Below are 24413 nucleotides of genomic sequence, written 5' to 3'. Positions count from 1 at the left end.
CCTGGATGGTGAGGGCTGGTGGCTCCGTGGCCAGACCCATACCGCAGCTCAAAGCCCACAAGGCCTAAAGGGAGGCTGGAGAGCCAACAAACCAATAACTCCAAGGACCTTATCCACTATCTGTACCCAGATATGGCCCACATAAGAAGGGGACAAGGCCAAAGAAGAAGCCCTCGTAGTTTAGAGGCCAAGAGGCAACTTCCCAGTCCTTAACCTTACTCAAAGCCTACAGGGAACTAGGGGAACTTGGATGACAAGGGTCAGTGACTCTGTGGCCAGGACCAAACCCCAGTGGCAGGCCTGGATTATAAAGGCTAAATGACTCCACGGCCAGGACTAAGCCTCACTGGAGAGTCTGGATGACGAGGGCCGGTGACTCTGTGGCCAGTCCCATGCCACAGCTCAAAGCCCACAAAGGCCAAAGAGGAGGCTGGAGAGCCAACTAGCCGATAACTCTAAGGATCCTATGCACTCTCTGTACCCAGATACGGCCCACATAGTAAAGCAACAGCACACAAGAGTTTAGAGGCAAGGAAGCTACTTCCCAGAACCTATCGTAGCTCAAAGCCTTATAGGGCCAGGGCAGCCTGGAGAACAAGGATCAAGCATGAGGTCCCTAGGGCCTAACCCAAATCCAAAGCCCACAAAGCCACAGGGGAGGCTGAAGAAAGAGCAAACAGACCGATAACTCTAAGGGAGCCTTGTTCACCGTCTTTAACCAGGAATGGCCCATACCAAAAACACCTGCTAGGACAAGGGGTGACGGATCCACGTTTGGATGGACAGTGCTTTCTCCTTTCCCAGGGAATCTCCTATGTATTGCAGAATGACTTTGGGAACCTAGCCGGAAAATGAACCAATAATTTACCCTGCGGAAGAAACGTTACCGGTTTGTGATGACCCTCAGATCAGTAACACAGCGTACCGCAGGATTCCTCACATAAGCTACGAAAAGCAGCTTCTTCCAAGTCTGGGTTACTTAGTAAGAGTTACTCAACACGTAGCTGTTTGTTTGTTATCTGAAGGCGGGTCACTCCCATCATCCCTCACCTGCAACTGGAACTATGCATTCAGACTCGACGGCGTGTCCAGCTTCATCGATGAAAATGTGTGTGAAGTGCCCAGCGGGAATGCCACCTGATACCAGCCTATTAAAAGAGACAGATTGCATTCTTGAGTGATCTTAACACACTGATTGGCTGCATCCTAAACCACAGTTCAACCCGAATAAAACCGTATGGGCGTGAGATACCATAGTAGTGTGCAAACATCCAGCATGCCTCATCTCTGCCACACTCTCATGGATCCGGTGCACTTCAATTGCTCAGCTATGCCAGCAATGGAATTCTTATGCATACTGAACACTTCGGGCCTGAATAGCAAAAAGTAGAACCGCCAGCACTGGGTATGACAGAATGGCACTGGTAACGAGGAGTCACCGCTATGTGTCATCGACATATGAGAATTCAGTATATGTGTACATTCGGATTATAATAACTATCAGGGTCACCGTGCCAGGATGTGTTATTGACACCTAATTATTCTTTTGAGCCCCTAGTAGTCTGTACCTGAGATGGACCAGCAGTGAGTGAGGCACAACAACAACACTATTTTAAGGTGTCCAAAGTCGGTCGGTCAGTCAGTCATTCTCCAACCTGCTGAATCCAAACACAGGGTCACAGGGTCTGCTGGAGCCAATCCCAGCCAACACAGGGCGTAAGGCCAGAACAAACCCTGGGCAGGGTGCCAGCCCACCGCAGGGCACACACACGCACACGCACACACACACACACACACACCAAACACACACTAAGGACAATTTAGAATTAGACACGGGGAGAACATGCAAACTCCACACAGGGAGGACCCGGGAAGCGAACCCAGACGGGTCTCCTTACTGCGAGGCAGCAGCGCTACCACCGCACCCCCCCATCAGTAAATATTTAATAAATGAATGTTTATAAAGCACAATGCATAAAAAGGGAGAATTACAAATACTTAAAATCCATTAAAATCCTTTTGCAGGACCTCCATTAGGTGTCCCTTCGTTTATCTAGCCCACCAATGAAGAACACGTGCACTTAGACCACGGATATCAAACTCTTGGAGGGCCGCAGTGGCCGCAGGTTTTTGTTCCCACCCAGTTTCTTTATGTTTCTTTATGAGAAGTCCATTATTGCTGATGAAGCCCTTATTGCTCAAGTGACATTTTGATGCATCATTTTAGTGGTCTTGTTTGTTAAGGTTCCCCACCCTTAATTGCTTGTTTCAGTCTTAAACAGCTGCATTCCCCCTTTAATGGCTCCTTATTAGCAAAGGTCCACAAAGATAGTACGGAATATATATGTGGACCTTTGCCGACCCCGTAGTGTCTTAACCCGTGCCTGCGTTGCTTCCGCAGCTTCAGACGTGCGTTGTAGGTGCCTGCATTCATTGATCTTATCCAGGTGGGCTCGTGTGTGTATCGTTGAGCTGCATCGTGTTTGAATTTGGTGTAAAGCGTCAGAAACTACGGAAGCAAAGCAGGCACGGGTTAAGACACTACGGGGTCCGCAAAGGTCCACAAAGATTAAGTACGGAATATATAAGAGCACACCGATCAAAAAAAAATTTATATTGTAAATTAAAAGCACATGGTACACAGATCATGTGCTCTCCGCGCATAGAAAGCATATAACAAAAGGTGATTAATCATCAGAACCAGGTGTAATTGAAAAAATACCAGGACAAATTGAGCTCTGAAGATACACATGCAGAGAAAGGTACACAATATGAAAGCAGTAAAATTCAAAAGTATTGTAGCGTCCCACCCAGGTTGAGGGCTTTTTAGTTTTAAGTGCGTCTACTATTAACTTCTTTAACAGGTTTGACCACCCTAACCCACTCTCACTCTCACCTCGGAGTACTGCACCCTCCACACATCCTTCTGCTGATACCAGCATAGGAAAGACATCCCCACCCATAATTACAACAGCGCAAGTGAGCAGAGAGCTGAGGAGACTTCGTGCCAGCAAAGCAGCGGGTCCAGATGGAGTATCGCCACGACTGCTGAAGGTCTGTGCATCGGTCTGTGCATCGGAGCTGGGGGGCCCTCTACAGCGCATCTTCAACCTGAGCCTGGAACAGGGGAGAGTCCCGAGGCTTTGGAAAACATCTTGTATCACCCCAATCCCAAAGGTATCACGTCCTAGTGAGCTGAATGACTTTCGGCCTGTTGCTCTGACATCACATGTGATGAAGACCATGGAGAGGCTGCTGCTTCACCACCTTAGGCCACAGGTTCAACACGCCCTTGACCCTCTGCAGTTTGCATATCATAAGAAGGTGGGAGCGGAGGATGCCATCATCTATATGCTACACTGATCCCTCTCTCACTTGGACAGAGGTAGTGGTGCTGTAAGAATTATGTTTCTAGACTTCTCTAGTGCCTTCAACACAATCCAACCTCTGCTCCTTAGGGACAAGCTGACAGAGATGGGAGTAGATTCATACCTGGTGGCATGGATCGTGGACTCTCTTAAAGACAGACCTCAGTATGTGCGTCTTGGGAACTGCACGTCTGACATTGTGGTCAGCAACACAGGAGCACCGCAGGGGACTGTGCTTTCTCCGGTCCTGTTCAGCCTATATACATCGGACTTCCAATACAACTCGGAGTCCTGCCATGTGCAAAAGTTCGCTGATGACACTGCTATCATGGGCTGCATCAGGAGTGGGCTGGAGGAGGAGTATAGGGACCTAATCAATGACTTTGTTAAATGGTGCGACTCAAACCACCTACACCTGAACACCAGCAAAACCAAAGAGCTGGTGGTGGATTTTAGGAGGCCCAGACCCCTCATAGACACCGTGATCATCAGAGGTGACTGTGTGCAGATGGTGCAGACCTATAAATACCTAGGAGTGCAGCTGGATGATAAATTAGACTGGACTGCCAATACTGATGCGCTGTGCAAGAAAGGACAGAGCCGGTTATACTACCTTAGAAGGCTGGCGTCCTTCAACATCTGCAATAAGATGCTGCAGATGTTCTATCAGACAGTTGTGGCGAGCGCCCTCTTCTACGCAGTGGTGTGCTGGGGAGGCAGCATTAAGAGGAAGGACGCCTCACGCCTGGACAAACTGGTGAGGAAGGCAGGCTCTATTGTTGGCATAGAGCTGGACAGTTTGACATCTGTGGCAGAGCGAAGGGCGCTCAGCAGGCTCCTATCAATTATGGAGAATCCACTGCATCCACTGAACAGGATCATCTCCAGACAGAAGAGCAGCTTCAGAGACAGACTGCTGTCACTGTCCTGCTCCACTGACAGATTGAGGAGATCGTTTCTCCCCCACACTATGTGACTCTTTAATTCCATCCGGGGGGGTAAACGTTAACATTTAACATTATACAAAGTTATTGTCTGTTTTTCACCTGCATTATTATCATTCTTTAATTTAATATTATTTATTGTATCAGTATGCTGCTGCTGAAAAATGTGAATTTCCCATTGGGATTAATAAAGTATCTATCTATCTATCTATCTATCTATCTATCTATCTATCTATCTATCTATCTATTAATGAACACTCATTAGGATTAATGAATATCATTTGCTGTCATTGTCATTCACTTACCTTCCCTGAAGAAACAACTGGCAATACAACTAATGAGTTTACACGTTGTTGTCAAAGGGGTCAGGTTAGACTGCCTCCTTTAGATGAATATCCTGAATATCTACGGATGTTTCTAACTAACAATGTACCCGAAAGTAAAAACATTATTGACTACAATAGATCCTACAATAGTTCATGCACTTTATCAACGATTTTACTACAAATGTTGTGTATAAAGAAGTATTCCAATAGATCCTTCTAATGTGCCATGCTATGGGTTCTTTACTTCCTTTGTTCGTCATCTACACCTTTACAATTCGATATATCTCATACATCCATCAATGTATTTCGGGTTACCCAACCCCGGGGGTAGGCGAGTGAAGCGAGCAGGGGGCAGGGCCCCCTTGTAAAACACTAAAACACAAAATGTGACAGACTGAAAATTATCCATTTTAGGCTTCAAAACATTTGGATGACATCCTTGGTAAAGGAAAAAAAAATCTACGATACAAGATCCTTACATTGCAGGCTAACAAGCCAGAAAATTAAATAAGGTCTGGGACAAGAGATTGGTTTGTAATTAAGCAATTGGGTTGGAATGAAAACCTGTAGCCACTGCGGCCCTCCAGGACTGGCACTGCCCACTGCTGCTTTAGAGAAACAGCAGAAACACCAGGGGCCTCATGTATAAACAGTGCGTATGCACAAAAATATTGCGTAAGAACGTTTCCACGTTCAAATCGCGATGTATACAACCTAAACTTGGGGTAAAGCCACTCACATTTCCACAGTAGCTCATACCCTGCTGTATGCAAGTTCTGTGCTTGGTTTTGCAAACTGGCGGCACCCAGCGTCAAAAGTAGTGCTACTGTTCCTGTGTGGTTTCCCTTTCTTTTTCAGATCCACATCCCTGATGCGGCTTTATAATTACACTGAAATTAACCGCATATTGTTTATTAGTTTAAGGCATCTGATTGTAATTAACCAGTAACAATATAATGGTCCACAGAATGGTCAAACTATTCTAAATACAATAGCTGCTTTAGCGTTGTTAGTCTCACTGCACCTTCTTCTTCTTCTTTCAGCTGCTCCCGTTAGGGGTTGCCACAGCGGATCATCTTTTTCCATATTACTCTCACTGCACCACTTGGAGTATTTATATCACTGTATCTGAGTGTGAATCACAGCTGTACAGCAGCTGATCGGAAAGAGAATTATCGGTATACAGACACAAGCACATGCTGCCTCAGCCATTCGCTATTTGAACTGCTCTCATCTGACAAACACTTCAGAGCCTTTTCTGTTCACGGTTCACAAACAGTTTCATCCCAAGAACTATAAATGCACTCAATCAGTCCAGTCAAGTGCTCCTTGCAGAACTGTTTGTACCTATTAGTAGAATCACCTCACTGTAAACTTGCGATACAGTTATAATATTGCACAACCTGAGCCACTTTATAAAGCGCATATTTACATATGATGACAATATTATTTTAAAGATGAAATGCAGCAAAATATGTTTATTATATTAGTTCTACTTTGTCATCTACTCTTTGTCTTTTATTTCCGGCCCCAGGCGTGGTTAAATCTCATGCAACAAAGTCTCGTCTCATGGGACATGAAAGTGTCTGTCTGACAAAGTCACGTCTCTTCCCAGGCTAAAAAGTCTCATCTTGTCCCAGGATTTTTTAATTATAAGAGAGATTTACATATACTTATATGTTTAGGTTATACATGTTGTCACGCACATGCGCATGGGAGGCAGCTAAAGGGTCAGAATAATGACGATTCCATGCCTGACCAGGGGGTGGCGACGCGCACGGACTTTTTCTCTCAATCCTCTGCAGACCAACCCCACAGGGTTCCGGATCCTGTGATGATGTCACTTCCTGCCATGATGACATCACAGCCGGTTCCGTTGGGAGAGGGTGTCGGTTAGTGGGGTTTCTATGAGGCGTGATGTTGTCACTTCTGGTTCCAGCACCTGTAATGACATAACTTCCTGCCCCAGCGTGATGAAATCACTTCCAGTAAAGCTGCCAACTGTGCCACATGTCTTCAGTTCTGTTTTGGACTTGAACCTGAATACTACTCATCTAAAACAAACCCATTTTTGCAGGCAGGGCATAATATATGGGTGACTGCCCAAAAACTTTTTGATTTCTTCTGTCTATTCTTGTGACAATGTTTATATAATTATGATTTAATTAAAATGTCGCATTTTTTGAGATGTTGGAGATTTGACCGCATAGCGGGAGGCCTTCAACGTTCAGAAAAGAAGAAATGATTGAAAAAGTGCGACGACTGGTTCAGAGTTAGAGCAACAAGTTGGTATCTCCCACGGATCAATTCATGCGATTCTGACCGAAGATTTTAAAATGAGACGTGTCTGCGCGAAGTTTGTTTCGAGGCTGCTGACCACCGATCAGATCGAATTTTGCATGTTTGTCGCTGGAGATCTGTTTCAGAAAAGTCAGTAAACTGCGGTTTTCTTTCTTGTATCAGCACCATAAATTTCCTGCAGTGCCGCCAGTGTATCTGAAGTGGATTTCCAAAATTTTCATGTGAACTTGATGTTAGCGTGTTGTTCAAACTGTGATACTGTGCCAAATGACTTAGCGCACGTCTAACTCAAACGGTAATTAAAACAACACTACACGCTGAAACCAATCCAGACCTGTTGTGACTGGTCTACAGACGTGCTGCGCTCCCCTCCACAACAATGTGCGTGCCAATCTGATCTCTCACTCTCTCGCTATTTCACAATTCCGGAAATTTTTTGACTGTCCCTCGTATATCTAGATAGATACTTCATAACATTATTTTCCTGGGTGCTCCTGACACATTCAGCAACATTTTTATTGTAATTGGAAGCTCACTCTAACGCCTATGGAAATAAGAACAACATTCAAAGTTCACATTTTTGGTTAAAAAAAGAGGGGAAAAAAAGTTACTAATTTTTGCAAATCATTCTGCTCTTAACATACGTGAACAACATAACTAATTCTTCAGCTGTAAAAATTCAGATCGAGAAATGTCTTTATTTTGAGGGGCAGAGCATGAATTTTGAATGAAGGATGATGAAGTTATGGCCAGTTAAATCAAAATAGCAGAAAATGGACAAAAATGAGGTGGACTTTAAAGGGTTAAGAGTAAGCAAGGAGGGGGTCCTACCTGCCCGCAGTTAGCAAGGTGGTGATAATGACCCTGAAGCACATCAGCTCCTCCTTGTAAGGATACATGTAACACTCCTGGCTGTCATCCCAGTTACAACAGGGCTGAAAATGAGGACGGAAGAGAAAGGAAGTGTCATGGGATAAAAAAAAAAAAAAAGAAAGAAATCAAGAAAAAAACTTCAGAAAAGTCGTGTGACTCACCCTGATGACAGCAGGGATCGTCTTAGGGTCCCTGCTTCTGGCGTTCATCCTGTAGATCTCCCGCGTATCAATGTGTTTCAGGAGCCGCTCACACAGGAGGTCCGACGCACTGTTGGATGGGGCGCAGGCCAGAATGTGGGAACCTGGCAGCCATTTCACCACCTGGAATGGAGGACACAGGATAATAAGATGACACTCTGAGCCTCAGACACCCCAGATTGGGGAGGTGTTTGTGGGATTTTTTTTAAGTAATTTTCCGTTATTTCCTTAATATACTTTACCATGTTGTACCCATTTTATTTTCTTTTTTACTTTTAACTTTTACTTTCTTCGTTAAATTATTTGCTGATCCGACCGCATCTCCTTAGCATGCATTCAGGTCCCCCCCCCCACCCCCCTTCACAACATGAGCGGCAGAGATGCAAAGTGGCTGGCGCATAGCACCCCTCTGGGTGGGTAGTGGCCGAGTAAAGCCCCCTAGTGTGTGTATATATTGTGATGGACCCTTTGTCTATATGGTTCTGGGGAGCAAGCATGGCTGCGCAGTACCTCCCCCGGACCACTTGGTGGCAGCCACCCAAGTGACTGTGGTGCCTCAGATACAAGCAGGGCTCCATGGGAGATGGAGTCCTCCACAGCCCTGTTGGCATCCATGGTGGCCACCAGGAGGCGCTGCAGGGGTTCCTGGGCCCGTCTGGGCCGTAGTTCAGCTACACCTGGAGGTGCAATCAGAGGCAGGTGGTCAAGCACCTGAAGTACTTCCGAGTGAACTATAAAAGGGGCCAGCAGCCACCGCTCCGGGAACCTGAGTTTGGGAGGAGGAGGGCAAAGCTGCCCGGGAGGAGTGGAGGAAGAAGAAGAAGAAGAGAGTGTGATTTTGGGACTGTGTAGAGCCTGTGGGACACAGGGAAGACGTGTTGCACAGCTGAAGACAAAATAAAATATTTTTGTTCATTTTTATCTGTGCCTCTGTTGTCAGTCTGTCTATATTTCACAATATATATATTATTATAAAAAAAATCTTGGGAGGAGACGTGACTTTCCTAAGAGACTTTTTGGAATGAAGGCCCGTGAGACGGAGACTTTTACCATGAGATTTTTTCAAGTCACGTCATACTTACCTTTGGAAGCACGTCCCAGTCATCTAACCTCTCAGTTGTGTAAATGCTTTTGGCAGACACACTTCCTGCACTCTCAACTCTTATAAACCAGCAAGCCCGCGATTTTCAAAAGAATCGCAAATCCAAGAATGGCAATCACTTTCTGTTCCCTCCGATACTTGGAGGGATAAAATATCATGGAGGGTGGGTGCGTCCTGGGAAAGTTCATTTATTTAAATTAAACATATTTGTACTAAAGTGGTTTCTTTTTGGAGCTGTGACTCAGTTGTAGGCGCCTTTGTTTATTGTTTTTATCCATGCAGTCTCGTTTTTGTTTTTCTATGGCTGTGTCGTCAGCGACAAGTCGGTTGCTGACGGCAGCGGATTCGCGTGCTGAAGTGACCATGGCGGCGGATCTGGGCATGGAGGGCTACATTACTAAACGAACGTGGTATATGCGGTGGTGTGGGCGGTCGCGTTCGGGCGGCCGTACAACCTGGCGTGCACGCTTTACCCGAGGTTTAGTTCACAGTGTCGTAGCCATGGTAAAGTTTTCATTTAATTAAAAAACATATTTGTACTAAAGCGGTTTCTTTGTGTGGGCGCCTTCGTTCATTGTTTTTATCCATATGGGCTCGTTTACAGGTCGTAGCCATACGGGTTCATGTTTGTATTACTAATCGTTGAGTTCCTTCCATTTGGAGCCGTGACTCCTTTGCCTGTGCTGTGTCAGAAGTGCGTTGTGGGCGCATTCGTTCATTGTGTTTATTCATACGGGCTCGTTTTGTATTTCCGTTAGTTGAGCTCTTTCATTGTGGAGCCGTGACGTGTTTGCTTCTGGTGTGTCTGAAGCTCGTCGTAGGAGCCACCGTGTATTGTTTTTATCCATGCGGTCTCGTCTTTGTTGTTCTGTGGCTGTGTCGTTAGGTAGAAGTCGTTTACTGTTAGGAAGCATACTCCAACTTACACACACTGACTGCTGGCACAGTGGATTAGAGCAGGTGTAGTTTACAGGTTGTGGTGTTTGGGCGCCACGCACTGACTCTGGGAACTACGGGCTCGGTTTTGTATTACAAATCGTTGAGCTCACAGGTTGTGTTGTTCGGGCGCCACCTACCGACTCTGGGAAGCCGCTGGGTTTGACTCTGGGGCGCTGCGGCGCAATGCGCATGCGCGTCGGTGCGTCCGCCGTCCATGCATAAATTAAACTGTGGTTTAGTAATATAGATTTTATCTGGACAATAACTGTATATGTTCTAGATGACACATCAACGACTAAGCGAAGAAGACAGAGCAGCACGTCAAAAAGAGACCCAAAAGCGTGGGAGAGAAAAGAATGCAAAAAATTCAGAAAATTAGGAAAGTAATAATCAGCCTGGACCAATTGGAAATGAAAACCTCGCAGGTCCAATCGGGGTCAGAAATAAAAGACAAAGTAGAACTTCATAAAGAAGTTCAAAAACACTGGCGCGATACGCATGCAGAGCAGGGTAAAGATAATGAAAGTACGAAAATTCGAAAGTCTCAAAAAAAAAAGAATAGTAAAGATCACATTAGCGCAAACAAATGGAAATTATTACTCGGTGAAATAGTGGAATAGCGAAAAGAGATCGAATATATTGTAAGGCTTTAAACTTTAACTCGGAGACTTGCAGATTGTCTAATTCGTGTTGCCATCAGTAGTGTTTCTTCCCAATGAAGAGCGTATCTGCGAGAATTAAAAGATTTGTTGTTTGGTGAAAGTGAAATCCACAAACGCGAGTGGCAGAGACGTCAAGTGGCTGGCTACGTGTAGTGAGAGGGTTGGCAAGTGAAGTGAGTAGGAGGTGAAGCCCCCTAGTGTGAGAGGGATGTTTTAATGTTCAAATTACAGCATTCCACTTTATATGTTTTCTACTTTCTACAAGGGGGCTTCACCCCCTGCTCGCTTTGCTCGCCTACCCCCGTCATTGGGTATCCTGAAATACATTAGTCGAGCTCGTTCGTTTTGGAGCCGTGCCCGCTTTACCCGCGGCATTTCAGACACGCGTTGCAGGCGCCTGCATTCATTGATTTTATCCAGCCAGGCCTGTGTTTGTATATCCGTCAGTCGAGCTCGTTCGTTTTGAACCCGTGCCTGCTTTGCTTCCGCAGTTTCAGACGCGCGTTGTAGGCGCCTGCGTTCATTGATCTTATCCAGGTGGGCTCGTGTTTGTATCGTTCAGCTGTATTGTGTTTGAATTTGGTGTAAAGCGTTCAGCGGTTTGTACATACTATCCCAAGCAGCACATTATTCCTAACTTCACACCGCAGTAGTGCCACTCACAATATGGCGGTGACGCCTGTGCCTTCACTCCGCAGTAGTGCCACTCACAATATGGCGGTGACGCCTGTGCCTTCACTCCGCAGTAGTGCCACTCACAATATGGCGCATGCGCCTTCCGTACTTTATGGACCCGTGGGGCCTCCATAGCCTCTTCCGTTTGAATCTGGGCTGTGTCGGTAGTCGTTAGCCATGGGCGCGTTGTTGCTTCATTTCTCATTCACGTCAGTTGAGCTCTTTCGTTTTTGGGCCGTGACTCCTTCGTGCGCAGTGGATATGACTTCACGTGCGGTTTATGAGATGCGCGCTGTACGCGCCTGTGCAGTACGTCTCATGGTCCCATCGCCGTGTACCTGCGTCCATGTGTAAAAACATAAAATGATGTAATTGAACAAAATGTATGTGTGTACAGAAAATAGGACAGAATGATCAAACTTGTTTGTGTTTTGCGTACGTGACAAAAAGCATGTATACTTTCTGGAAGTTTTCTTTTAATGATGTGTGTGACAAGAAAATATACCTTTAGGGTAATGACTTTACAAATTGGAAAAATACAAAATGAGTCAGGACGCTATTTTTATTGCTTACGTGGTCAACGATCAGGAGATTAGAAAGGTATAAAAGAGCAAGGATATCTGCGCTCGAGGCAGATGAAGTGCGGTGTCCTAGGACTGTGTTTCTCTGTCATTTTACCCTTGTCTGGTATGTATCAATAAAAGGTTTTGACTAATTTTAATTTTCTTCTCTGTCTTCAGTCACAAAAAGTGTCCACAGTTTTTGGCGCCCGGACGTGGGGCAAGAGACGGCCGGTCGACTCCTCCAGCGAGACCATTTCAGTGATCCGTCTTACCAGCGGACTGCCGTCAACTTGAGCTCCGGCAGCAGAGCATGCAGCTCCGGCAAAAGTTAGGACTGCCCTGTCCTGAAACAGTTCTTGCGTGAGGAGCCCCTGGTCTCCTCTTTGCTACATCCACGGTGACTGAACGGATTTCCAGACAGAGCTTGCACACTTCCAGGCTGGGGTAAGCACCGGGGGATTTCCGAACATTTTTTATTTTCTAAATTACGGGAGGGCGAGTTTCCTGTTGACCGTCTAGTCATACTCATATCTCAACGGGTTGCTTAAGGTGATGGAGACTTGACCCAAGCAGTTTGACGCATACGAAAGGTCTGACGAAAGGATACTGGCCTCACCCATATCCTAGACTCGGCTGGACGTATTGATGTAGTATTCTGCTGAACCGAATCGGACACGAAGTCACCTGAGCTGGAATCCGGGGATGTGAGCGGACAGGCTAACGGGACGAGTAACGGGGTGGTATATATATGTATGGAAATATAAACCGAAAAAGAGCACAGATTGCAGGATTGCTGTTAGGACGGAATAAATAAATCTACATACGGAATAAGCAACAATACCGTGTTCTCCTGGGAACTGGGACAGGACCGATAGTTAGGTGTCTCCCCTTGGGAAAAAGAAGGGAACAGTAAGGGAACAGTGAGTGGCACACTTAATACCTCGCTGATTCATACGTACAAGGGATTAGGCGAATCAGTATATAGTTGGAAAATTAAATACAGAACCCGGGAGAGCAAGGGGACATAATGGGAACTTATAACAGTAAGCCTGTTAATCGCCGCACAGGGGGATCAAAATCATTAATGCTGGAAGAATTATTTTCGGAGGATCAACAGACGCCCCGTAAAAATGGGTCTCCTAGGAAATTTATAGAAAAGAAGACAGGTTTAGATTTCAAGAAGGCATGTAAGAAATGGAATAGACAGAGTGGTGGGCGTTGGCCGATAGAGGGGACAGGAGATGTAAGTGAAATACAGGAAACTAGGAAGATCCTGTGTAGGAATAAGCAGGGTTGTTATAATAGTGGACCGTATCGAATGGATATGTTCGATAGATGGGAATTAGTAATAAAAGACAGAAATTTAGAAGCAGTACAGAAACAGAATGAATTGTTGCGGGCAAATGAGGGAAAGGCTAAAAAGGAGAAAGAGGAATTACTAATTACATTACAGAAAGTTCAGATAGGCACTGAACCACAGGCAGATGGGAGGAAAAGGAAGAATAATCCAAATAAAGACCCCCTTTATCCTATTATTTTTTCCCCTCCTCAGTACCAACCTCAGGCACCTCCATTATCCCCTCCTCTATCCCCCATTCCGACTGCCCCCCCTGCACTACAACCAGCAGAAGTTTCCCCTGATGATCCCCCAGGCACAGATCACTATGACCCCTCTACCCATCGTGATGACCCACCCTGTACTAGACAAACCCCCGTCTCCAAATGCACTCGAAGTCAAACCTCCACTCACAAACCAGCTCCAACTTTTTTCTCTTCTGATCCTTCACCTTCACTTACTTGCCCTTTAATAGAAGTTCCCAATCCCCATTATAACCCTGCCCATCCAGCCGGACCCCCAAAATCCCACAACAGTTATGATAAATCGGACCTGGGACATCCAAGAACTAAAAGATGTCGTGAATGCACTTCCAGATCCAAAGGAAGTAGGAGGACTAAAATTTGTTGAACAACTTGATCAGTTAGATAGCATGTATAAGCCTAACGCTGCTGAATGGACCCAGGTACTTCGTCAAAAGCTTGGGACCACATGGGCCACTGTTAGCAGGGGTGTCCGCAATGACGTTCCATGGGTATGGAACCCAGCTTTAACTCGAGGACAGGGGATAGGTGGAGAAGGCGAATTTAACCCACAATGGGAGGCATTGAGACAAAATATTGCAGAAAAATATAAAAAAGGAACGGACTGGTCCCTTATTTCTGCTGCAAAACAAAAGAGAGACGAGACGGTTGATGAATGGGCACATAGGATTCAAGACCTTATGGCTAATCACTCGGGCTTGAAAAATGTTGATGACCGCACTCGAGCTGCAGTTCCACCTTTTGTTTCCGGTTTGCGCCTTGATATACAAAACAAGGTCCGCACTTCTTGTATTGAGTGGGAAAGTGCCACGTTTGATGAAGTCAAACGACATGCTGAACATGCCGAAAAACAAACTAAGCAGAAGGAATCGGACTCTCATGCCAAATTATTGGCAGCACAGATGAACTATTATACCAGGAATGCTCCTGACCAAGGTCGAGGATATGGCTTTAGAGGAAGGGGACGAGGACGAGGAAGAGGACGAGGTGGTTTTAGAGCTCCTCCTGTTGACCACAATAAGAATCCTTTTATTCCCTCTCCCTTAAATTCCAATGCTAATTCCTTCTCTTGCTACGCCTGTGGTGAAACTGGACATTTTCGTCGGGAGTGCCCTCACAGACAGCAACAGCCCCCACCTCCCCTTATTCCACCTGTTTTTTCTGACACCCCTGACCAACAATACTGGCCATAGGAAAACGCAGGGACCTCCAGCCACTCTTTTCAACTACCTTTGCTCACCCATAATTCAGAGACTGATCCTTTACTGACATTGTTCGTTGATGGCACTGAGACTATTTTCTTAATCGACACTGGTGCCACTCGATCTACCCTCTCGCTGGCAAAGGTCCCTGCCTCGAACGAGACTGTTACTGTGCTTACTGCTTCTGGACAACCTCACCTTCTTCAAGTATCAAAACCTCTTCAAGTCCAGTCACGTCCTGGCGGACATACCTTACTGCATCGTTTTCTTTTGAATCAGCTCTGTCCAGTTAACCTTTTAGGAAGAGATCTCATGACAAAACTTTCTCTTTCTATTTCTATGACTGACAAAGGTTTTTTCTGTTCTACCCCCAAGTTGTTGTGTCAAATTACCCCTTACCCCAAACCCTCTTTTGCAGCATGGACTTTAGATATTTCCCCACACACCATTCTCCTCAAAGCCCTACACTCTTTTTCCCCTTGTCTCTTTCCCAATTTACAGGCCCCTGACATTTTACACTGTACTGCCCAATACTTCCCTATAGAAGTAGACACCCCCTGGCTAGAATCTTTCCTTACTTCTGGTACTTGCCCCGAAACCCTTCACATCTCCTGTGTTTTTATTTCATCCACAAAGGCAGCTGCTTCTGTTCATCTTACATGCTCACAGCACATATATTATCTTGGCGGCACAGTGCCTCATATTTCCTTAGCTAAATCACGCACTGTTAAATGGGGGGAAATAGGACCATGGGTAGAAAAATGCCTTGAAAGAACAGACTGGTTACAAGTTACTCCGGGTATTTTTGATACTCCTGACCGTTTAATAACTAAAGTGGTGTTTCAAACTGATTTTTTAGTACATCGCGCTTTGTGCCGTCCTTCCTCTTTTGCTTGTTCATTGCAAACCACTTTCCCTTCTTGGCTCTCTATGCTCCCTGATTCACTATGGTCCCAGGGAAAGAATGATTATGGAAGGATAGCCCATTGTGAGCCTCTGGTGATCCACCCGAAATCCTCCTTCCGCCCGCACCGTGCCCAATATCCTCTGTCTCCCGAAGCAGAGGCTGGCATCTCCGCCGTACATTCCGATCTCGTCAAACGCGGGTACCGCCGTTGGACATGGACCGTCATGCCTCAGGGATACACTGAAGCCCCTTGTGTTTATGGACAAGCTCTTGCCCAAAATTTAGAAGGCTTTTGGCCGGAAAGAGGTAGTACATTGATACAGTATGTAGATGACATAATGATATGTAGCGCTACGGAAGATGATTGTACAAAAGATACCCAGAAATTGTTGCTGTTTTTGGGGGAAAATGGCCATAAAGTTTCTAAAGTTAAGCTGCAGCTAATCAAAACAACTGTAAAATATCTAGGTCATGACATTACGTATGGAACAAGAGCTCTCTCTAGCGATCGCATTACAGCCATCCAAAATCTTCCTAGACCGGTCACAAAACAACAGGTTATGTCTGTTTTAGGTATTCTGGGCTACTGCAGACAGTGGGTTCTAAATTTTACTGAAAGAGCACAGCCGTTGCAACAATTGGCTAATACTCCTGGCATCCCCCTTTCTGGCCAGGTCCAATGGAATGAACAGGCTGAGAAGGCTCTCTGTAACCTCAAAACTGCTCTTCTATCTGCGCCCGCGCTAGGTTTGCCTGATCATTCTCGTCCATTCACTTTGTTCGTGGACGAAAAGCAGGGATTTATGAATGCAGTACCGACGCAACAACATGGAGATAAACAAAGACCGGTGGCTTATTTTTCTAAAAAACTGGATCCAGTGGCCGCAGCACTTCCTCCGTGTCTTCGTGCTGTGGCTGCAACAACAGAAGCTGTATTAGCAAGCACGGATGTAGTTCTCATGAGCCCCCTAACAGTTAAAGTGCCTCACGCTGTACATTCTATCCTAGTACAAGCCAAAACTTCACATCTCACTACTGCTAGGGCAATACACTATCAGAATGTACTCTGTACTTTGTCAAATGTTACAATTGAAAGATGCTCCACTTTAAATCCAGCCACTCTTCTCCCAACTAACAACGAAGGAGAACCACATAATTGCCATGACGAAATAGCAAAGGTTGTAAAACCTAGAGTAGATCTACAGGAAACACCTTTAGAAACTGGAGAAATGATTTTTGTGGATGGATGTTCCTTGCGATTGAAAAATGGAGCACCCTCAACCAGTTACGCAGTGGTCCAAGGGGACCGCCTGCTGGAAGCAAATGGAATTTCATCAAGCTTGAGTGCACAAGCAGCTGAACTCGTAGCACTCACTCGAGCATGTCAGCTGTCCGAAGGGAAGATCGTAACAATTTATACGGATTCCAGGTATGCTTTTGGAGTCTGCCATGATCATGGAGCACTATGGAAACTAAGGGGATTTAAGACCAGTACTGGCAAACCCATTCCAACATCAGAAATTGATCGAATCCCTTTTAGAAGCCATAACCAAACCATCGAAGCTAGCGATTGTTAAATGTCAAGCTCACACAGGAAAACAGGATCCTGTTAGCAAAGGAAATGAATTAGCTGACCACTTTGCTAAAGAGGCTGCATATAATAACACACCAATTTCTTTATTCCAACAGAGAAATGACCAGGACCCTGATAATCAAATTATTTCTTTACAGAGTGCAGCCACGGATATCGAAAGGAGAAAATGGTCCAAAGAAGGGTCCCTCTCTTATGGAGTCTGGACTCAAACACACTAACAAACCTTTTCTCCCAAAAGCCTCTTTCCCAGGAATGGCAAAAATCGCCCATGGCCTCAATCACGCAGGTAGAGATGCCATGGTTCGAGATGTTGAAAAACATTGGGAAGCTGTAGGTTTCTCTACATATGCAGAGCAATTTTGCAGACGCTGTGCAATATGTCAAAAGTTTAATGTGGGAAAAGGTACCCAGGTAAGTCCCGCCGTTACCCCTAATCCAATGGGTCCGTTTGAACACCTCCAAATGGATTTCATTGAACTAACCCCGTCTAAAGGGTACCGATATTGTCTTGTGATTGTCGATGTGTTCTCCCGATGGGTAGAGGCTTTCCCTTCAAAACACAACGATGCCAAAACAGTAGCTAAAGCACTAATTAAAGAGATTATTCCAAGATGGGGTATCCCTCAAAAGTTACAAACAGATAATGGCACTCATTTTGTGAACTCCGTTATAAATGAATTAACCACCTGGCTCCAAATTAATGTGCACCATTATTGTAAATACCATCCCCAAAGCGGAGGCATCGTAGAACGATGCAATGGCACTTTAAAAGCTAAACTCGCAAAAATTTGTGAACAAACTAATTTATCATGGCCGGATGCACTACCCTTAGCTTTAATGGGACTAAGGGGACGGACACACCGACAACTGGGACTATCGCCGTTTGAGATTCTGACCGGACGTCCCATGCCCGTTGGCATGGTTGTAGGAAATGTGAATTTGCATACTGTGGACAATGATCTTCTCTCTAGTCTTACAGGTTTGCGAACCTCGTTGAAGGAAATCCACCAGCAGGTTAATCAAGCCTGGAGGACCAGCCCCCTTTCCAAGGATTTACCAATTCCCTTGGGCACCTGGATCCTGGTTCGAGATACTCGGAGGAAACACTGGCATCAGCCTAGGTGGAGAGGACCATTCCAAATTCTTCTATCCACACCACATGCCGTGAAAGTTGAAGGACTGCCTGCCTGGATCCACGCATCACATTGCAAGAAATGGCTATCTTAAAAATACTTTTTCTGTTGACTGTTACCCGCACCCTCTCATGCTACCCAAGGATGGGTGGTGATCTCTATCTAAGTACTTTACCGCCTCTATGGAAAGGGCATATATGCTACATGAGGAGCACATGTCTCGTATAGCTTCTTCCATTTTCTCCTCCCCATCCCCTTTCCCCCCCCCCCTTCCCCTTCATCAACCATTTCAATTTAATTATATTGCCCACATCATTTTGTTCAAAAAGGGAGGAGTGTAAAAACATAAAATGATGTAATTGAACAAAATGTATGTGTGTAAGTACAGAAAATAGAACAGAATGATCAAACTTGTTTGTGTTTTGCGTACGTGACAAAAAGCATGTATACTTTCTGGAAGTTTTCTTTTGATGATGTGTGTGACAAGAAAATATACCTTTAGGGTAATGACTTTACAAATTGGAAAAATACAAAATGAGTCAGGACGCTATTTTTATTGCTTACGTGGTCAACGATCAGGAGACTAGAAAGGTATAAAAGAGCAAGGATATCTGCGCTCGAGGCAGATGAAGTGCGGTGTCCTAGGACTGTGTTTCTCTGTCATTTTACCCTTGTCTGGTATGTATCAATAAAAGGTTTTGACTAATTTTAATTTTCTTCTCTGTCTTCAGTCACAAAAAGTGTCCACACATGCCATCCGGTTTACCATTCTCAGTTAGTAATATGGATTTTTAGAACTATTGATGTTGTAATTTTGGTAACCCAGTATTAAATTTCTATACCCACTATGTTTATTCTATTTGATCTCCCATTAACAAGGCTGGCACAAATCTCGTCTTACACTCATCTCCTGGTGTTCGAGTACAGTTGCCCGTTAATTTAACACTTGGATTTGACTCTGTAGATGACGTTTGATTATCTTATGGCAATGCAAAGTTACAAAGTTCCTACAATTTCATTATTTTTCTGTTCCCCCACGGTGTTTAGGTGAACTTTTGCAGGATCAAATTAGAATCCTCATTATGTCATGGGTGGCACCGCCTTGAGGAGCAGTGGCTACCACATTACTAAAGCAATGACCGGGACGTGAAGTCAACATTAAGTCCGTATAAAGGCGACACGGAGCACTTCTTCATTATCCGAGTAAGCGGAGAGAAGACTAAATTTAAGTTTGCGTTGAGTTCGCATTCCTGGCTAAATGACTTTTGGGTAACGAATATCAACAACGAATTATAGGCTTTGGTTTGCCGATTTGATGACAGTGCTGCTCATTTGATTTCCTGGTAATGAATCCTTGCTTGTCTGTTGGATCACATTGTATAGTCAACAGACTGACAAGAAAGTTTTAATGGGAAAACCAAAGAATATCGAGCGAACAAGAAACGGGAGAGATGAAAGTCAAAAAGAAGCAAAACTACAAGATCAAAAATAGCAAGGATTTTTGTTAGGTTTAGGGTTAAGGTTAGGATGTGGCACTATCCTAACAGCAGTTAAACAAAATAGCCGACGTCCATAATAAACCAAAATGGCAGCCGAAACGTTACAAAATTATAATACAACTCACAGGGAGGTAAACTGACTAATCAAAAAATAAACCTCACAACTGAGAGAAGCACAAGATCACCGCAAATGGAGGAAAAAAAAAAGTAGGTTATAAAATATTTAGAAAACTAACATGAAAACAGCTGACGGCTTTCCTTCCGGTTCTTCATTAAAATACCACCTGCCATCAGGATCTGTGGTTGTCCACATAAGCTCCAGATGGTTGAGCTAATTGGCATGTTACACCACCAGGACAAAAGAAAGCCACAACTTTCTAACTCCCTTCACCAACCTGCTTGATTGCCTCCACAATGGTGACGGTCTTGCCGGTTCCGGGAGGTCCAAACACCAGATAGGGAGCAGGTCTGGACGAGCCAGACACAATGGCGTTCACTGCTTTCACCTGCTCGGGGTTCTTCTCCAGATTCTTGTCATAGAGGCTGAAAAAAAGAAAAGAACAAAGAAATGAGCTGAAGTTGTGTCTTGTGCAGGAATGAACATTTCTGACCTGAGATGAGGGAGGTGGGATGGATGGATAGACAGAGTTATGAAAGGCACTATATATATAATAGATAGTGTGACAGACCACCAGCCAGGACGCCTAGAAGGACCGAGAGAGGGACAATATCTTCCCTGGCTCATGAGAAGGCAGCCGCCCTGGTCTGCTTTGGGATCACAAGATCAGAGCTTAGAAAAACAACCCTATTGGGGCCTGTGGCCACCATCAAGGGGGCGCCTGGAGGATTATGGAACCTTGGAATGCAGCACTTCCGCCTCAACTGGAAGTACCGTCAGAAGATCATCAGGAAACACCTGGAGCACATCCGGGGTGTTATAAAAGGGGCCGCCTCACTCCATTAGTCGAGCCGGAGTCAGGAGGAAGAAGGCAGAGCTTGTGAGAGGAGGAGTGAGGGTGACAGAGAAGAAGAAGAAGAAAAAGAAAAGAGAGACAAAGGAGAGGAAAGTGTGCTAATTTGTGCAGTGTTTGGTGCTGTGTACAGGAGGCAGCAATGAACGTGTGTGTTTGGGGACATTGTTGGTCTGTGTGTCTGTCTGTGTCCGGGCTTCTCTTACAATAGATAGATAGATGGATGAAAGGCGCTATATAAGATAGATATGAAAGGCACTATATAATAGATAGATAGATGGATGAAAGGCACTATATAATAGATAGATGAATGAAAGGCACTATATAATAGATAGATAGATGGATGAAAGGCACTATATAATAGATAGATGAATGAAAGGCGCTATATAATAGATAGATGAAAGGTGCTATATAATAGATAGATGGATGAAAGGCGCTATATAATAGATAGATGAAAGGTGCTATATAATAGATGAAAGGTGCTATATAATAGATAGATGGATGAAAGGTGCTATATAATAGATAGATGAAAGGTGCTATATAATAGATAGATAGATGGATGAAAGGCACTATATAATAGATAGATAAAAGGCACTATATAATAAATAGACAAATAAAAGGCGCTATATAAGATAGATGTATGAAAGGTGCTATATAATAGATAGATAGATGGATGAAAGGCACTATATAATTGATAGATAAAGGTGCTATATAATAGATAGATGGATGAAAGGCACTATATAAGAGATAGATGAAAGGCGCTATATAATATATAGATGGATGAAAGGCACTATACAATAGACAAATAAAAGGCGCTATATAATAGATAGATAGATGAAAGGCACTATATAATAGATGGATGAAAGGCAATGTATAACAGATAGACAAATAAAAGGTGCTATATAATAGATAGATGGATGAAAGGTTCTATATAATAGATGGATAAAAGGCGCTATATAATATATAGACAGATGAAAGGTGCTATATAATAGATAGATGGATGAAAGCCACTATATAATAGATAGACAAATAAAAGGTGCTATATAATAGATATATGGAAGAAAGGCACTATATTACATAGATAGATAGATAGATAGATAGATAGATAGATAGATAGATAGATAGATAGATAGATAGATAGATAGATAGATAGATCTTTATTTGTCCTGAGGAAGAAGTCAATTGTAGCCCCCCTTTGGTGCCCACCTGCTCAATAGACCCTCACAAAGGACATGACACCAAAGGATACTACGCAGGCAGGTCAGCTTACTGAAACATGCTTATACTTCAAAGTGTCAGAAACTGAGGGAACCCCAAGGCAATGCAGCGATTGTCTATGAGGTGCCGCTGAGTGTGGAGAACACCCTGTGCTGCTCCTGTACCAATGAAGGCAGGCGCTTCTTCACCTTATGACCACAGACCAGCGGCCCTTACATCTCAAATCATAAGACCTTTGAGAGGCTGGTCCTGGACTATATGACTCCTCTTGTGGCAGACCACCTGGACAAAGACTGGAGTGGAGGATGCGATTATCCATCTGTTCCACAAGGCTTATTCTCACCTGGACATGAGGTTGATGTTTTTTGATTTCTCCAGTGCCTTCACTGTCATCCAGCCATCCCTGTTAAGGGGGAAACTCAGAGACATGCAGGTGGATGACCCAGAAAAGTTTTTTTCAGGATGGACCGGGTGAAATGTCGAGGTCAAAAATAACACGGCAATGATCAAAACCAGAAATTAAAAAAAAGACGAAAGCCAAAACCTTAAATGTTAACCCAATAATGAAAGTCAAAGAATTGAGCAAAAATTTTACCCCAAAAATTCACAATAGTAAATTATAGTCTGCAAGAAAACCTCCATCTCGCATAAACTACAACTGGGAAAATTGACCTAAATAGTCACGCCAATGATGATGTGATCACGCTGTCCCGGTGGCATTGTGCGTCATATTAACAATGTAACAAGCGATGCTAAGTTCTCAAAATAGTGGCGTCTGTTTGAAAACAAAATAATGTTGAAAATAATGTAAAAAAAAAAATTATAAAAATTTTAAAGAAGGTCTCAAATGTAAACAGAAACCAGAAACATATTCTCTGAACAAGGTAACCCCTGGAAAAAAAAATGTGCAAGTCACTTTTAAAGCTTTAGGAAAGCCCAAGAAAAACTTCAAAATATTCAAATATAAATGTGAATTACAACAGTAAGGTGACACAGACGTCCCGTCCCGTTCAGTCATCAGGACGGCCTGTCCAAGGAGGCGTAAGACAACAGAATTTCCAGATATCATTTTTATGTGGGATCTACTGGGGGGCAGCAGCATTTAAATAAGAATGGAATCAGGTGAAGGATCAGGGGTTATTTACTGGGAATACTGGGAAGACAAACAAGCCCAGGATGTATGGAGCTAAGAAGTGGGCAGTAAAGGGGGCACAGCAGGAGAAGAAGGTGGATGTGGAATAAACGAGAATATGGAGACAGATGTGTGGAGTTACAGAAAAAGGACAAAATAAGAAATGAGACAATCAGAGAGAGAGCTAAGAAAGTCCATGAGGAAAGGAGATTCAAGTGGTATGGACAGGTGATGAGGAGGAGAGACAAGGAATACATGGGCAGAAGAGGGATGGGCATGGAAGAACAGGGGAGGAGAAAGTGAAGGACAGTTAAAGCAGAGGTGGGTGGATAAAGGAAAAGAAGATCTGAAGGAAAAGGGCCTGACTGGAGAGGAGGTGCAGGGCCGAGCTGTTTGGAGAAGGTTGATCCAGCACTTGGACCCTGCAGAGACGTAAGAGGAAGAGGAAGAAGCAGAAGACGAGTCCGAAAATCCTTCCACAGACATCATCACCTTAAGAATGAACAGCCTCACCTGAGCTTTCCAATTTTGTACTCCTGGGAGTAGGAGATGGACGGCATGAGGACATCGCGGAGATTGAGCTCCCTGGCACTTGTCACTGCCCTGTGCTGTAGCCTGAGAGGCAGCCTGTTGAAGGTGAAGGTCACGTCGAACTTCATGTTGTCCACAAATTTATTCAGGAGTCTAGGAAGAGCAGAAAGTAAGAATTGAGAACAAATCACTCATTACCACCGGCCACCTCTTTTACAAATCAGATTAGCGTTGCTTACTGGAAGCCGTAACTCCTCCAGCAGCGTCTTAACACGGACTATTTAGATACCCAGCGGGCAGCTGGCTCAACTCACATGTGGAGAAAATGTCCCCACCACGTACTTTGTAATTAATTCCCTACCACATCTTGTCCCCAAATACACAAGCAGTAGACCAAATGGTTGGAGATGTTCTCATCTTCTAGGATTACATAGTCAGGCTAACCCTAGGCATGGCAAGCCCACCGACTCTTACTTCTGTGAGAAGCCCAGCTTGACCTTTTCCAGTTCCACTGCGTGCACATAACCCTTGTACTGAGTAAAGACTTCAAACTTGCTCTCCTCACTCAGGCTCGCCAGCAGGTGGTCTCCTCTGAGGACGGATGGTCTATGTTCAGCCACGCCAGGGACCTGGAAGAAAAAGCCAAAGTTATTCTATGCATTCAGAGAGCAGCA

At 44.5% G+C, this 24413-nt stretch overlaps 1 protein-coding gene across 1 annotated transcript in view; it reads right to left on the bottom strand.

Moving 5' to 3' along the window:
- LOC114647653 (putative helicase MOV-10) overlaps positions 1–24413 on the bottom strand; it is a 160150-nt gene that overhangs the window by 59076 nt on the left and 76661 nt on the right. The window contains exons 9-14 of the mRNA XM_051924409.1: positions 24214–24368; positions 23722–23892; positions 20283–20430; positions 7974–8135; positions 7771–7874; positions 1051–1148 (exon numbers count right to left, since the gene is read on the bottom strand). Of these exons, the coding sequence (XP_051780369.1) occupies positions 1051–1148; positions 7771–7874; positions 7974–8135; positions 20283–20430; positions 23722–23892; positions 24214–24368 (838 nt within the window). The remainder of the gene's footprint in view (positions 1–1050; positions 1149–7770; positions 7875–7973; positions 8136–20282; positions 20431–23721; positions 23893–24213; positions 24369–24413) is intronic.

Source organism: Erpetoichthys calabaricus, chromosome 3 (genome assembly GCF_900747795.2).
Source record: "Erpetoichthys calabaricus chromosome 3, fErpCal1.3, whole genome shotgun sequence".
In the NCBI taxonomy this organism is placed as follows: Eukaryota; Metazoa; Chordata; class Cladistia; order Polypteriformes; family Polypteridae; genus Erpetoichthys; species Erpetoichthys calabaricus.
This window is presented reverse-complemented; position numbering and strand designations above follow the sequence as displayed.